The sequence below is a fragment of the Oncorhynchus mykiss genome, chromosome 28 (genome assembly GCF_057628025.1).
Source record: "Oncorhynchus mykiss isolate SJ-2025 chromosome 28, ASM5762802v1, whole genome shotgun sequence".
Taxonomy (NCBI): Eukaryota; Metazoa; Chordata; class Actinopteri; order Salmoniformes; family Salmonidae; genus Oncorhynchus; species Oncorhynchus mykiss.
The window spans coordinates 29,508,990-29,524,290 of record NC_143049.1 but is presented as its reverse complement, the minus strand read 5'-3'; the positions used below and the strand labels follow the sequence as shown (position 1 = coordinate 29,524,290).

At 43.3% G+C, this 15,301-nt stretch overlaps 1 protein-coding gene across 13 annotated transcripts in view; it reads right to left on the bottom strand.

Moving 5' to 3' along the window:
* Positions 1–15,301, bottom strand: part of agla (amylo-alpha-1,6-glucosidase and 4-alpha-glucanotransferase a) — a 33,786-nt gene that overhangs the window by 15,385 nt on the left and 3,100 nt on the right. For 6 of the 13 annotated variants that reach the window (XM_021589711.3, XM_021589712.3, XM_021589713.3 and 3 more), the window contains exons 5-20: positions 14,528–14,731; positions 13,069–13,250; positions 12,205–12,316; positions 11,479–11,605; positions 11,236–11,338; positions 11,022–11,119; positions 10,556–10,695; positions 9,815–10,002; positions 9,470–9,593; positions 8,132–8,295; positions 7,622–7,723; positions 6,259–6,414; positions 5,801–5,951; positions 5,413–5,537; positions 3,362–3,474; positions 1,198–1,332 (exon numbers count right to left, since the gene is read on the bottom strand). In XM_021589711.3, the coding sequence (XP_021445386.3) occupies positions 1,198–1,332; positions 3,362–3,474; positions 5,413–5,537; positions 5,801–5,951; positions 6,259–6,414; positions 7,622–7,723; positions 8,132–8,295; positions 9,470–9,593; positions 9,815–10,002; positions 10,556–10,695; positions 11,022–11,119; positions 11,236–11,338; positions 11,479–11,605; positions 12,205–12,316; positions 13,069–13,250; positions 14,528–14,731 (2,224 nt within the window). Of the gene's footprint in view, positions 1–1,197; positions 1,333–3,361; positions 3,475–5,412; positions 5,538–5,800; positions 5,952–6,258; positions 6,415–7,621; positions 7,724–8,131; positions 8,296–8,589; positions 9,594–9,814; positions 10,003–10,555; positions 10,696–11,021; positions 11,120–11,235; positions 11,339–11,478; positions 11,606–12,204; positions 12,317–13,068; positions 13,251–14,527; positions 14,732–15,301 lie in introns of all 13 variants that reach the window. The other 7 variants (XM_090224976.1, XM_021589716.3, XM_090224977.1 and 4 more) reach the window with 2 other exon arrangements.

Sequence of the window (15,301 nt, the reverse complement as noted above, 5' to 3'; positions counted from 1 at the left end):
ATTCTTCTCTGCAGATCCTCTCAAGCTCTGTAAGGTTGGACGGGGAGCGTCGCTGCACAACCATTTTGTTGTCCTATTGGAAGGTGAACCTTCGCCCCCAGTCTGAGGTCCCGAGTGCTCTGGCAGGTTTTCATCTCTCTGTACTTTACTCCCCTCATCATCTTTCCCTCGATCCTGACTAGTCTCCCAGTCCCTGCCGCTGAAAAACATCCCCACAGCATGATGATGCCACCACCATGCTTCATCGTAGGGATGGTCCCAGGTTTCCTCCAGACGGGATGCTTGGCGTTCAGGCCAAAGGTTTCAATCTTGGTTTCATCAAACCAGAGAATCTTGTTTCTGATGGTCTGAGAGTCATTTAGGTTCCTTTTGGCAAACTCCAAGCGGGATGTCATGTGACTTTTACTGAGGAGTGGCTTCTGTCTGGCCACTCTACCATAAAGGCCTGATTGGTGGAGTGCTACAGAGATGGTTATCCTTCTGGGAGTTTCTTTCATCTCCATACGAGGAACTCTATCAGAGTGACCATCAGGCTCTTGGTCACCTCTCTGACCAAGGGACATTATCCCCCTGATTGCTCAGTTTGGTCAGGCAGCCAGCTCTAGGAAGAGTCTCCAAACTTCTTCCATTTAAGAATGATGGAGGCCACGGTGTTCTTGCGGACCTTCAATGCTGCAGAACTTTTTTGGTACCCTTCCCCAGATCTGTGCCTCAACACAATCCTGTCTTGGATCTCCACGGACAAATCCACTTCGACGTCATGGCTTGGTTTTTGCTCTGACATGCGCTGTCAACTGTGGAACCTTACATAGACAGGTGTGTGCCTTTCCAAAGCATGTCCAATCAATGTACCACAGGTGGACTCCAATCAAGTTCTAGAAACATCTCAAGGATGATCAACGGACACACGATGTACCTGAGCTCAATTTCGAGTCTCATAGTAAAAGGGTCTGAATACTTATGTAAATGTGATATTTACATATTTTATTTTTAATACATTTGCAAAAATGTCTAAAAACCTGTTCTCGCTGTCATTATTATGTGTAGATTGTTTAATCCATTTTAGAATAAGCCTGTAATGTAACAAAATGTGGAAAAAGTCAAGGAGCCTGATAACGTTCCCGAATGCACTGTACATGTTTGCAATGCAGTGTGTGTAAAGGCACATTTGTGTGTTTTTGTGTGATGTATACTCACTGTGCCAGTGGTGTCTCCAGTATGGGTGGTGTGTGCTGGTCAGGCAGACTGCCAGGCTTGTACTTGGGGCTGAATTGGATCAGGTGATGTCTGATGACTCCCACAAGCTCCTGGGCCTTAGGGTCCAGACTCACCCTGGTGAGGGAAACACATATACACAAAAGTTTTAGAACACCTACTCATTCAAGGGTTTTTCTTTAATAGTGAAGACATCAAAACTATGAAATAACACATATGGAATCATGTAGTAACCAAAAAAGTGTTACACCAATCAAAAATATATGAGATTTGAGATTCTTCAAATAGCCACCCTTTTGCCTTGATGACAGCTTTGCACACTCTTGGCATTCTCTCAACCAAGCTTTATGAGGTAGTCACCTGGAATGCATTTCAATTAACAGGTGTGCCTTCTTAAAAGTGAATTTATGGAATTTCTTTCCTTCTTAATGTTTTCCAGCCAATCAGTTGTGTTATGACAACGTCAGTTTGGTTACAGAAGATAGCTCTATTTGGTAAAAGACCAAGTTCATATTATGGCAAGAACTGCTCAAATAAGCAAAGAGAAACGACAGTCCATCATTACTTTAAGACATGAAGGCCAGTCAATACAGAACATAAAGAACATGAACGTTTCTTCAGGTGCAGTTGCAAAAACCATCAAGCGCTATGATGAAACTGGCTCTCATGAGGACCGCCACAGGAAAGGAAGACCCAGAGTTACCCCTGTTGCAGAGGATTAGTTCATTAGAGTTACCAGCCTCAGAAATGGCAGCCCAAATAAATGCTTCACAGAGTTCAAGTTACAGACACATCTCAACATCTACTGTTCAGAGGAAACTGCAGTGATCAGGCCTTCATGGTCAAATTGCTGCATTGAAACCACTACTAAAGGACACCAATAATAAGAAGAGAATTTCTTGGGCCCACAAACACCAGAAATCGACATTAGACCGGTGGAAATTTGTCCTTTGGTCTGGAGTCCAAATTTGAGATTTTTGGTTCCAACTGCAATGTCTTTGTGAAATGCTGTGGGTGAGCGGATGATCTCTGCATGTGTATTTCACACTTAACGTTTCGACAGGCAAGCTGTCTTTATCAGGGTATAATCACAAACACTGCAGGGTGACTCGTTTATATGGTGTCAAAAGACACACAGGTGTCTGTAATCATGGCCAAGAATGGCCTAATATCATTGGTTAATTCTCAAATATTAAAATGGCATACAAAGAACAGCATAAAAAAAACAAATGGATAGCATACGATCATAGATTAATTTTAGACTACACAAGCTTACAAACAATTACAATGGCAAAGTCACAATAAGCACAAGAATGGCTTCAGATCAAAGTCTACGTTTTTGAGACCAAAGGGAGCAAGGGTCTTTAAATTAAAGATCCAAGCAGCCTCTCATTTTAACAATAAATTATCAAGGTCACCCCCTTTCCTAGAGTGGGTGACATGTTCGATGCCAATATAACGCAGAGACGAAATCGAGTGGTTTGCTTCCAAAAAGCATGGAGGACGATGTGTTATGGTGTGGGGGTGCTTTGCTGGTGACACTGTCTGTGATTTATTTAGAATTCAAGGCACACTTAACCAGCATGGCTACCACAGCATTCTGCAGTGATACGCCATCCCATCTGGTTTGGGCTTAGTGGGACTGTCATTTGTTTTTCTACAGGACAATGATCCAACACACCTCCAGGCTGTGTAATGGCTATTTTACCAAGAAGGAGAGTTATGAGTGCTGCATCAGATGACCTGGCGTCCACAATCCCCCGACCTAACCGATTTGGGGTCAGGCTAGGAGACATACTGTACAGGCTCTTCAAGGCTGGAGAGATTCCTGGATTTATGCCATGAAAGGTCAGCCAAAAGCTAGAGGGAAAGGTTTCTTCCTTCGAGCCGAATTTGAACCCGCGACCTAAGGACCACTGCTATTTTATCTACAGTCCTCCGCTCTACCAACTGAGCTATCGAAGGGGTGCAGAGTCAACAGTATTATCTGTGAGTTGTGAGTGGACAATAGGGACTAAACAACCGTGTACAATAGGGGGCCAAACTGGCCAGAAAATATCCCTCATTGGTGTGTGTTACAATAGACTATGCTTTGAAATTCTATTTAATGGGTGTATATATTGGTCTGCTCATCATGACCTCTGACCTGAAAGCGATGACGCTGCCAGGGGTGAGGCGCTCGAAGATGATCTCCTGGACAAACTCACTGCTGCCCTTAGACGTCACGCCTGCGTGTTTCACAACGCCACTATCTTTCAGCTGGGGTGACAGGGGACACAGAAGACCAGGGGTGAATAATGTTTCACTACCACACAAAACAGGATGAAGGTCCACAATGGGCGATTGAGAGGAGAGTTGAGGACAATTATGAAATGGCTTTTGCTGGTCTACAGTGCCTTGCGAAAGTATTCGGCCCCCTTGAACTTTGCGACCTTTTGCCACATTTCAGGCTTCAAACATAAAGATATAAAACTGTATTTTTTTTGTGAAGAATCAACAACAAGTGGGACACAATCATGAAGTGGAACGACATTTATTGGATATTTCAAACTTTTTTAACAAATCAAAAACTGAAAAATTGGGCGTGCAAAATTTGTGAACAGCAGTTTTCAGTTCTTTCCACAGATTCTCGATTGGATTCAGGTCTGAACTTTGACTTGGCCATTCTAACACCTGGATATGTTTATTTTTGAACCATTCCATTGTAGATTTTGCTTTATGTTTTGGATCATTGTCTTGTTGGAAGACAAATCTCCGCCCCAGTCTCAGGTCTTTTGCAGACTCCATCAGGTTTTCTTCCAGAATGGTCCTGTATTTGGCTCCATCCATCTTCCCATCAATTTGAACCATCTTCCCTGTCCCTGCTGAAGAAAAGCAGGCCCAAACCATGATGCTGCCACCACCATGTTTGACAGTGGGGATGGTGTGTTCAGCTGTGTTGCTTTTACGCCAAACATAACATTTTGCATTGTTGCCAAAAAGTTCAATTGTGGTTTCATCTGACCAGAGCACCTTCTTCCACATGTTTGGTGTGTCTCCCAGGTGGCTTGTGGCAAACTTTAAACCACACTTTTTATGGATATCTTTAAGAAATGGCTTTCTTCTTGCCACTCTTCCATAAAGGCCAGATTTGTGCAATATACGACTGATTGTTGTCCTATGGACAGAGTCTCCCACCTCAGCTGTAGATCTCTGCAGTTCATCCAGAGTGATCATGGGCCTCTTGGCTGCATCTCTGATCAGTCTTCTCCTTGTATGAGCTGAAAGTTTAGAGGGACGGACAGGTCTTGATAGATTTGCAGTGGTCTGATACTCCTTCCATTTCAATATTATCGCTTGCACAGTGCTCCTTGGGATGTTTAAAGCTTGGGAAATATTTTTGTATCCAAATCCGACTTTAAACTTCTTCACAACAGTATCTCGGACCTGCCTGGTGTGTTCCTTGTTCTTCATGATGCTTTTAACGGACCTCTGAGACTATCACAGTGCAGGTGCATTTATATGGAGACTTGATTACACACAGATGGATTGTATTTATCATCATTAGTCATTTAGGTCAACATTGGATCATTCAGAGATCCTCACTGAACTTCTGGAGAGAGTTTGCTGCACTGAAAGTAGAGGGGCTGAATAATTTTGCACGCCCAATTTGTCAGTTTTTGAACTTGTTAAAAAAGTTTGAAATATCCAATAAATGTCGTTCCACTTCATGATTGTGTCCCACTTGTCGTTGATTCTTCACAAAAAAATACATTTTTATATCTTTATGTTTGAAGCCTGAAATGTGGCAAAAGGTTGCAAAGTTCAAGGGGGCCGAATATTTTCGCAAGGCACTGTATATAACCAAATATTGTGTGTAGATTGAGGAGGATTTTATTTTTCATACATTTTAGAATAAGGCTGTAACGTAACAAAATGTGGAAAAAGTCAAGGGGTCTGAATATTTTCCAAATGCACTGTAAACTAAATGGCATTCAACAGAAACTGACAAACATTCCAGACAGAATACAGACACAATACCAGCTTGTGAAATGTAACCAGATGCCACTGAAGCTTCTTGTTTTTCAAGACCCAGTCTGAAAATGGATTTGTTTGGTTTGAGAGGAAATATTTTTCACAAGGCAATCTTTACTGCTCAAGCCCATTGTGACAGGAGGCCTAAACTAATTATTACCCACATTCCCAGCGTCACGTCACCTGGATGTGCTCCTTAATCTCCACGGTGTACTCCGGCATGCCGTTGATGTACTTCTCGCACTTCTTGTAGGTGCCGGCTTGCCGGTCAATGATACGCGCCTCCAGAATGACCTCCTCAATTTTACCTGGAGATGGAGAGAGATGAAGGGGATTGTGTTAAAATAGTAGGTGCATCCAGGTCAGTAGTGTTCTCCTGTGCCTCTCTTGACATTTTTTTCTCTCCAATTATACTGGTTTTAAATGATCCCTGACTAAGATGGCTGCCATTATCAGCACATTCTAGAGTTCTTAAGATGAATGACATAGGCCACTCAAGTATAATTGTATTTTTATAGATAGCCCATTCTGAGGACAGTGTCTTGTTTATGGTAACAGTGAAGCATCACACCAGGGATAAACATGGGGGGAACCTCCTTCCTGTACTGGTGGTGTTTGGGGTTATGGAAGGCAGTGCGACACACGGCCACCACAGACTGGTGGGTGCTGGGACAGTGACGTGTCACCGCTACAATGTCCTCGTCCACCTGGTCAACGTACACCTAGGAGAGGGCCAAGGGACAAGCAGTGTTACAAACAACTTTTATCAGGCAAATACATTTCCACATTCACACACACATGCTGACCTGAATACTGTAGGGCCAATGTCAAAATGATCCTTTGGTTATTATTGACTCCTCTTCACTTCTCAAAGGACTAAATAGGAGTAACTGCTATGTCATATCTATTTAATCCAGTCTACAATTACCATTCACCATGTTGCCAATACCCATTCAAAGGCCTATGGATATGGGCAAGAAATTGGTTTTAGATTGAGTCAGAGGAACACCCATTCCCCCACACACCCACCTGGTTGAAGCCCTTGGAAGCCAGTTCCTGGTGCATTTTGTTGAGGGCCAGCTTGCCAGCGATGATACCCGTCTTCAAGTTGACCTCCCCGGGTGACGAGGCCTTGGCTTCAGGGTTCCACTTGGGGTAGAAACGCTCCTCCTTGACCACTGAGATCTACAGGCAGACAGGCAGGAGAGATGGTCACTAAAGAGTCTAGTCCAGGCAGGAGAGATGGTCACTAAAGAGTCTAGTCCAGGCAGGAGAGATGGTCACTAAAGAGTCTAATCCAGGCAGTAGAGATGGTCACTAAAGAGTCTAGTCCAGGCAGGAGAGATAGTCACTAAAGAGTCTAGTCCAGGCAGGAGAGATGGTCACTAAAGAGTCTAGTCCAGGCAGGAGAGATGGTCACTAAAGAGTCTAATCCAGGCAGGAGAGATGGTCACTAAAGAGTCTAATCCAGGCAGGAGAGATGATCACTAAAGAGTCTAGACCAGGCAGGAGAGATGATCACTAAAGAGTCTAGTCCAGGCAGTAGAGATGGTCACTAAAGAGTCTAGACCAGGCAGGAGAGATGGTCACTAAAGAGTCTAGTCCAGGCAGGAGAGATGGTCACTAAAGAGTCTAGTCCAGGCAGGAGAGATGGGCACTAAAGAGTCTAGTCCAGGCAGGAGAGATGGTCACTAAAGAGTCTAGTCCAGGCAGGAGAGATGGTCACTAAAGAGTCTAGTCCAGGCAGGAGAGATGGTCACTACAGAGTCTAGACCAGGTAGGAGAGATGGTCACTAAAGAGTCTAGACCAGGCAGGAGAGATGGTCACTAAAGAGTCTAGTCCAGGCAGCGGTGCTCAAGTACTATTTGAGAAGGTCCAGTCACATACATTTCCTAGATGGCAAAGGTCCAGATGGATATTGTCATTTAATCAGCATAGTAACAAACCCCCACGACAGGTAGCCTAGTGGTTAGAGCGTTAGACTAGTAACCGAAAGGTTGTAAGATCGAATCCCTGAGCTGACAAGGTAAAAATGTTGTTCTGCCCCTGAACAAGGCAGTTAATCCACTGTTCCTAGGCCGTCATTGTAAATGAGAATTTGTTCTTAACTGACTTGCCTAGTTAAATAAAGATTAAAAAATGTAAATTTAAAAAAAAAATTCACACCCCTCTTATTGGAGTAGAGAACATTTTGCAGTTTTAAACATAATTTCCTGCAAATCTACAAATGATACCAGGGGTTACTAGCTACCATCATTCTAAACTACTTGGCTTTATACTTAGTGATTTAAGATATTGTGACGCTATAGTGGTGTATATGCATTTAAGATATTTGTATATCTGTCTAAAAGTCACTATACTGTTCTGACCAAGAAAAGGTGTGAGAGTTACCTGGTGAGGCACCATCTCATCATATCCCCTGGTGCTGCCAGAGCAACAGCAGGCCATTGAGACGATGGCAGAACTGGGGAGCGAGTCATACGCAGAGCGGAGCTGGAACATAGACAACAACAAAGGAATTGACACACATCAAGGTTTGTGATTGTCTCTTTTTTGCCACTAGGGGAAATGTTCCCAGAGAGTAAACATGGAAACAGCACACACACCTCACTGGAATTTCATATTGTGCTGGAATTAAACCAAAAGTTCATACTGAAATCAACCAGGCTCTCAACAGATCACCTTGTTGCAGGATAATTTTCCTGCAATGCACACAATAGCATACCACTTAGAATGCATGGCCAATATAATTGCTTCATTCTAAGCAGCAGTATGCCAGCTATTGTGCATATTGAAATAGTGCCTAGATATTTTATTTACAGCAATGAAATAGCAATGGCCACTATAACACTGTGATGTACCTGAATAGCGGAAGTCAAGGATAGGCTAAGAATAAAGTACCTGGATGGGGCACTCGTTGTCATGGGTGACGTCCAGGAACATGGCGTGGGCGATGCTGGGCACCAGGGGGCGGAGGCTGGGCTGGACGAAGGCCCCGACAGGCTCCCCTCCGTACCGGTACACAAGCCTGCCCTCCTCGTGACTGTCCCCTGCACTCATTGCCTCTGGAGGGGCCAGGAAGAGAGGGAGGGAGGGGTTCACAGTTACACCACTGTATTAGTTTGTAGTCTTTTCAATCACATACAATGGTGTCAACATGCACAATGGTGTCAACATACTGGAATTGAGAACGCCCGTTGGTACAATGTTTCATTCACAGATGCAGTGATGCGTTAACCTGGTCTCAGATCTGTTTGTGGTGTCTTACCAACTCCTATGGTCATTAATGACAATAACCAAAGGAGTTGGCAAGACGGCACAAACCATTCTGGGACCAAGCTAGTGGTGTGCAATCCTACCTCTGATGAGCGAGGTAATGCCTAGCTTATTTACAAAGACATTGTCCAGGTCCTCGCTGCCCGTGAACAGCTCAGCCACCACGTACAGACTGGGCCTCAACACACGAGCCACGTCCAACATGTACTACATGTCCACATCCACAGGTCAGTCAACGGTGGGTTAAAGCACAGAGAGCGTGGGGGTAGAGGGTAGAGGAAGGAGAAGTCGAAATGTAGGGAGGTACGGCGAAGCTAAGCAGGAAACCAGGTTAGTATGGAAGAGGGGGTTCAAGGTTCAAAAGAAAACAAGCCAAACACCAAACACAAACCAAACAAAGAGACAGAAATATGAGAAGGGAACCGATAACAGGGTGAGGAGGACGCCAATGATAAAGGTCAAAAGGTCAATGAGGTGTTTAGACCAGGAAGTAAAAGAAAGGTGATATGTTTAATGCAAAAATGTTTGGCAGAGAGCGAGATAGTATGTAAAGTGAGGTATAGGAATGATGAAATGAGGATTGTAAAATGGGAGATATTAAAAGACAAGAGACACACAGAAAGAGACAAAAACAGAGACTAGATTTAGTGTCATGCCAAAACAAAACATTTTAGGTAACACTTTATTTTACAGTCCTAAGATGGTATTTGGTGTTTACTCAAAAATGATGTTGTAACCAACAATGCTTTCTGGTATGTGCTTTGAAGAAACTGGTACCAGATGTTACAAATATATCTGTTTTACAATTAGTCTCAAAGACACCAAAATGCAATTATTATGACATTTAAATAAACATTTTCAATTGAATGTCTAGTAAACACCAGATACGTCAAATAAAGTGTGACCTGGGATTTAACCCCCACCACTCCAGTGCTGTATCTACTACATGTCAACGTCCAGTACCTCTGACAAGACTGGTTATCCCCAGGCGGTTAACAAACACATTGTCAATCAGCTCGCTGCCCGTAAAGAGCTCAGCGATTACATACAGGTTGGGCCTGATCGCCCTGGCTGCAGACAGCATGTGCTACGGAAGGAGAGTGGTTTCAGTAATGACATTGTTTTGTCACTTTACAGCGAATTATCACTAACTTTACTCATACATCAACTGTATCAATTACCTTGGAAGATACCTGAATCGTATTAATTGGCCATACAGTAACGTTATGGGTTTCATAGATAGCATGGCCTACATGGAGTGTAATAACAAACTCAATGGCTCAGACTGAATGGAATTGTGTACAGTACCTCAGCGACATGCAGAGGGGTGGAGTGACAGTTGTCCAGGCGGACCCCAGCGAAGTGCTTGGCCGTGATCTCGGTGTACTTCTGCATGTGGGCCCACAGGTAGGGACAGTCCTCGGGCTTGTTGCCGTAGCGAAGTTTGACACTGTCTCCCCAGCAGATCAACTCTCTCCTGATGTACACGTTGGAGCCTGGAAAGATGGAGAGGCATTTGTTTTCTTTCAATTCTCAGACTTGGCCTTTAGCAACACTGGGAATTATATTTACATCACACTGGCTCCCCCTTGTGGTAACCTGATCATTCCACAGAACCAGCATCACCATTTCCAGCTTTTTGTGTCTAAAGTCTGAACTAAAAATGTATCTTTATATTCATCTCTATCACTTAGGCTAAATATGTTTGGTAATATAGGAGTTGTTCTTAATCAGAGTGACTTGATCACGCATCTCTACACTGTTTGCATGTCATTGACCCATAGAGAGACACTGGTCTTTGCCCTGAAGAAAAAAGTGAGCATAAAGTTATCTTCCTTAGCTGAATGCGCTTATTGCAAGTTGTTCTAGATAAAAGCACATGTTTGAATTATTACAATTTAAAACAATTGACTGAGCTCCAACATTCCCAGAGCTGGGGAACAGTGGAGAAACAGCCGAAGATCAGAAGTGAATATTATTTTGTTGCTGTCTAAGTGCCAGCCGGCACAATGGGCAGGAATGAATGAATGTAAAATAAAAAGTATGGACCTGGCTCAGCAAAGTTCCTAAGAGGGTCATCTCCCATCACCCAGCCGTTGTGAGCCAGGAAGTGACTGGCCTTGTCTGGCTGGTCCATCATTGGCAGGTCTTCCTCCAGGCTTTTCTCCTCGAATGGGAAGGTGAAGTATCTGTCAACATACAAACGCATTTATTTATTTGGATCCAGAATGAGGTGTAAACAAATGACCCAAATTGTATTTAGATGTGCATGACTGCTTCGGCTCTAAGGAAGGCACTCCTGTTTAAATAAGCTTAGCATGATATAATCGCTGATGTCACAGATGGAACTCCCCATTTTCTCAATGCCAGGAAATAAAGTTAATCTCCTTCTTTAACATTACAGTCTTAATACTGTAGACCTTGTTTCTAAATCTGTTTTTATATTAATGTGAGTGAAGTAAACTAATTAATCAAGCCTTTTAAAATCTACATACAGTTAGCACACACAGCATACCTGGTCACAATAGGGTCTTTCCTGGTGACGGGGCCCAGCTTGGGCCCGTGGTCAGCCAGGCGCTCATAAACTACATTTCCCACGATGCAGTTAGCAGCCTGTTTGGAAAAAAATAAGCAGAACAAAGAATTGTAAAATGGACAGACTACATTACCCAGAAACACGTATGGTACATACCAGAGCTACTGCTGGGGGTGGCGGGAGTGTGCCCTACCTGCTCCTGGTGCTGTAACATCTGCTGGTACTGCTCTTTATTGATCTCCTCCAATCTCCCCCACAGCCAGTTACAGGCCTCCAGAATGGCTTGAGGACTGCGGCTGGACAGGGACAAAGAATCGACAATGTGTAGGATGAGACTTGGCTTTAGATTTGGGGATCGATTCATTCAAGAGAATCTACTCAATGAACTGATGTTAAGTCACGATCATCGTTTCATCACACACACACACACACAAACCTGTGAGGCACAAAGGTTTCCAGAGCAGAGTCCATGTCCACTTTATTTCCGAACCGCCTGAACTTGGGGTCCTGGATGATCTTAAGTCCCTGTTTACCCTCAGTCTTCTTCTGGTCTGGTTTCGCTCCTGAGTCCAATCACATAATATCACAACATATAAATGACTTCATCAATACCAACACATTCAAGCATATCCTCAATACCAAATCACAATTTCTCTGATTGAGAAATTATAGCTATCAAAAAAAGAACATTGGATAATGATAAATCAACAACACTTTAGCAATTTCTCCTCATTTATATGATGTTTCTTTTTTATGGAGTCATTTGTTTCACATCAGACATGGACTAACTGAGGTGGAGGTAGGTGCCTGTTTGACTGTGACTTGGCTCTACTTCTCATGCGAATCCATACACGGTCACTGTTTGGACAGGTGGAGCTCATAAGAAGAGGAGATGGTTACTCTTTTGAACAACAGTCTGGCATAAGGTGTTTATAAATCAAAGGTGTATTCATTAGTGCACACCATAGCAAACCGTATTAAACATTCTGCAATGAAAATGAGAGTTTGTTATTGGACAAGTTCATGTAAGTAGGTAGGTCTCTCCACGTTTTGGCCTGCTTGCTTCCTTGTGAATACACACCATGTATTATAATGACACAGCAGATGTCATGAACAGAAAGATAAAAACAGTGCTGTACAGTGCTCAGTTGAATGCTCCCACCTTCTGTGAGCAGGGTCCTGAACTCCTCCACAGTGCTCTCGATTTTGACCTGGAAGAATTCCCACAGCTTGACCTTGGGGAACACCTGCTCCCACAAAACACTGCGGATCGCCTTAGAGAGGTAAAATAAAAAAATAAAGGTTTAGGTCACAATTTCATTAAGACAAACCGAACGAGGTGTTATGTATAAGGCCCTGGAGTTTTTCCTGACCACATCTGACATGACCAGGAAAAACTCTAGACCACCATTATAGTGCTTTTGCCAGGGTACAAAAATTAAGTAAGCTTTCCTTAAAGGTCCAATGCAGCCATTTTTATCTCAATATCAAATCATTTCTGGATAAAAATTAGACACCTTACTGTGGTTGTTTTCATTAAAATGGTAAAAAAAAAAAGAGCAATTTCTCAAGTAAGAATTTTTCTATGACTGTCTGGGAGTGTCCTGAGTGGAGAGGGGAAAACTGAAAACTATATGTTATTGGTAGAGAGATTTGTAACTCTTTCTTATTGGTCTATTGACAAATTTACTCCATGGTGATGTCACCAGGCAGGCCAAAAATCCATCTCACCAAAACAGGCTGAAATTCCAGGCAGTCTCTTCAAACAGCTTACACTAAAAGGGGATTATCATCTTTTCACTATTTTATTCCAACCTCAGTGTGGAAATATATATAAAACACAGAAATATAAGATGTTTGACTGCACTGTGCCTTTAAGTTTCCAGTTTGAGGATTCCCTCCTGCTTATTCCCTCCTGATTCCAAGAATCCTCCAACCGGGATGTATTATTTTTTTAAACATGGGAATTTTGGGAAGGTTGGAATTTCACAATCCTAGCTGAGAAAGTAAACCTCAAGACACTCACATTGAGGTGCCCCTCGTTTTGGACCTGGGCGGGGAGGCCCATAGCAGCGTACTTAGCGTCAGCCATGTTGCAGGTCATGTGCCATATGGCCCGGTCCAGCACCCAGGCTGACCTCAGGTGGGGGGAGTTGACCAGGTTGTAACCACACTCAGGATGCTCCTTGATCCACGGGCTGTTGGCGGCTGCACAGGCAGGGAAAGCACACAAAGCAACAGTTACCACACTGAAATCCTCAGTTATGGAGGACATTGAGGCCTTTGTCAAGGAATATTACAGAGGGGAATGAAGGTTCATTGATTCTATGCAGACACTCCCTGAGAACTAACCTTCTATCAGTGGTAGGATAATCGTTGGGCACATGACCAAAATGGCAGCGGTAGTATCTCTGCACTCGAGTAAACCCTAGAGACTTTTTTTTGCATGAAAAATATGTTGTTTTTAATGTAAACACTGAACATTTTCACTTTTGATCTAGGTTATTTCTCAGATAATACACTGACCACAGATCATAGAGTTCAGCAGGTTTCTGGACATCAGTCAGCACATGGCCTTTAAGCTGCCATGGAGATAAGGTTTCTCTGACCATCTGACCTTTCACAATACTGGGTCTTGGCCATAGAGTGCTGCTCTCAAGACCTCATCCTCTCCAAGCCTTACCTAGGTTTCTGAAGCAGGCTACCTACAGTACACTGAACCTTATTTCAGACACTTGCAAACCATAAAGGATACAACTGCCCTGAATATAAACTAGTAGACAATAGAAAAACAACTCAACTACCTCCATGCAAACACCACACTCAAACACTGAAGACAAAAGAAACCAGCGCTGAACCAATGGCAAGGAGCCACTTTGACGCAGGTTCCATTCAAAACACATCTAATCAATAGGAGCTGGAGTCAGTGAAAGCATTCTCTCTTTTAGCTTAGCATGCTAGTCACATAGATTCTGTTATGCAACAGCTTGGCTGCAGGGCTGCACACACACAGACTGGGTTCACCAGCAGCCATGACCAAGTGGTGCAGAATTATCTAGGGAGGGTATTTTTAACACGCCACTCATCTTTAAAGCTCGCTCTAGACTCGAGGACCATGACTCGTCATTATTTTAGAGACTGTGGCCTTTTCCTAGTGACCTTTCCCTAGTCTACATTCAGTAAGAGACATGCAGTATGCAAACATTGGCTAGAGTGGGACATTAAAAATGTTGTAGATGTAGAGGTTATTTAATGATATAAGACTGTTAACCTATGAATTGTGAGACCTGCCTGGCTCTTTGACAATGCTGGTACTTGTTCTCAGGACTTTGAGAGGAACTGCTCTTTAGGTATGGCCTCACAGTTACGGACTGTGAAGCAACATCTCTAACCTAATACGCAGCTGTTGCAATGACCCTTCAACCAAACAGACGGAGACACGCACTCGCATAGGCACACGTTCAACCCACGTTCCACCTACACACCTGTGTGATTGTAGACCACATCAGTGATACAGATCATATTCCACTCTTTCTTCAGTTTCTGCACCAACTCTCCCACTTCTGTCCAGGTGTAGTTCTTTCCCGGTGGTGAAAACTCTGGGTTCAGGCTTAGTTGGTCAGCTAGAGAGTAGCAGGACCTGGATATCCCTAGAGTCTGGAGTGGGGTGAAGTGGATCATGTTGTAGCCTGTGAAACAAACAAAATGAATTTGTTAATATCCAAGCATTGGAGCTAAATGTTCTCAGTTTACTTAGTTGATTAAGTTTCATACGAAAAACTCAGGGAATGGCGTCCTCGCATGGCATGATAGCTATGCTTTCCATGTCACTTTAATGCATGTACGGTTATTACTACTACATACAGTATGTGTTTTGGAACCAGCTTGTTAATGATTAAACTAACACTCTTTCTATTGTTTAGTGAGGACAAGCCTGGGATATTGCAAAATGACAAGATGAAAATGTAGTGTAAACATTGACTTGGAACCATGAACTGAACTGGTGTCCGTAGATGACCTAAAACAAATTCTGCCAAACCTGTTAAATGGGATTCAAACTTCCTGGTGAGACGACGGACTTACAAGACAAATCTTCGCTCTTGATCCAGGAAAACTGCGGGCATAACACACCTAATACTGTACAGCTAATTTAGTTGATGACTAGTTGAATCAGGTACTCTAGTCCTGGGTTGGAACAATTAAAGCCCTACACAGACTAGACAGCCCTCCAGGACAAGGATGGAAGAGAAGTACAGGTA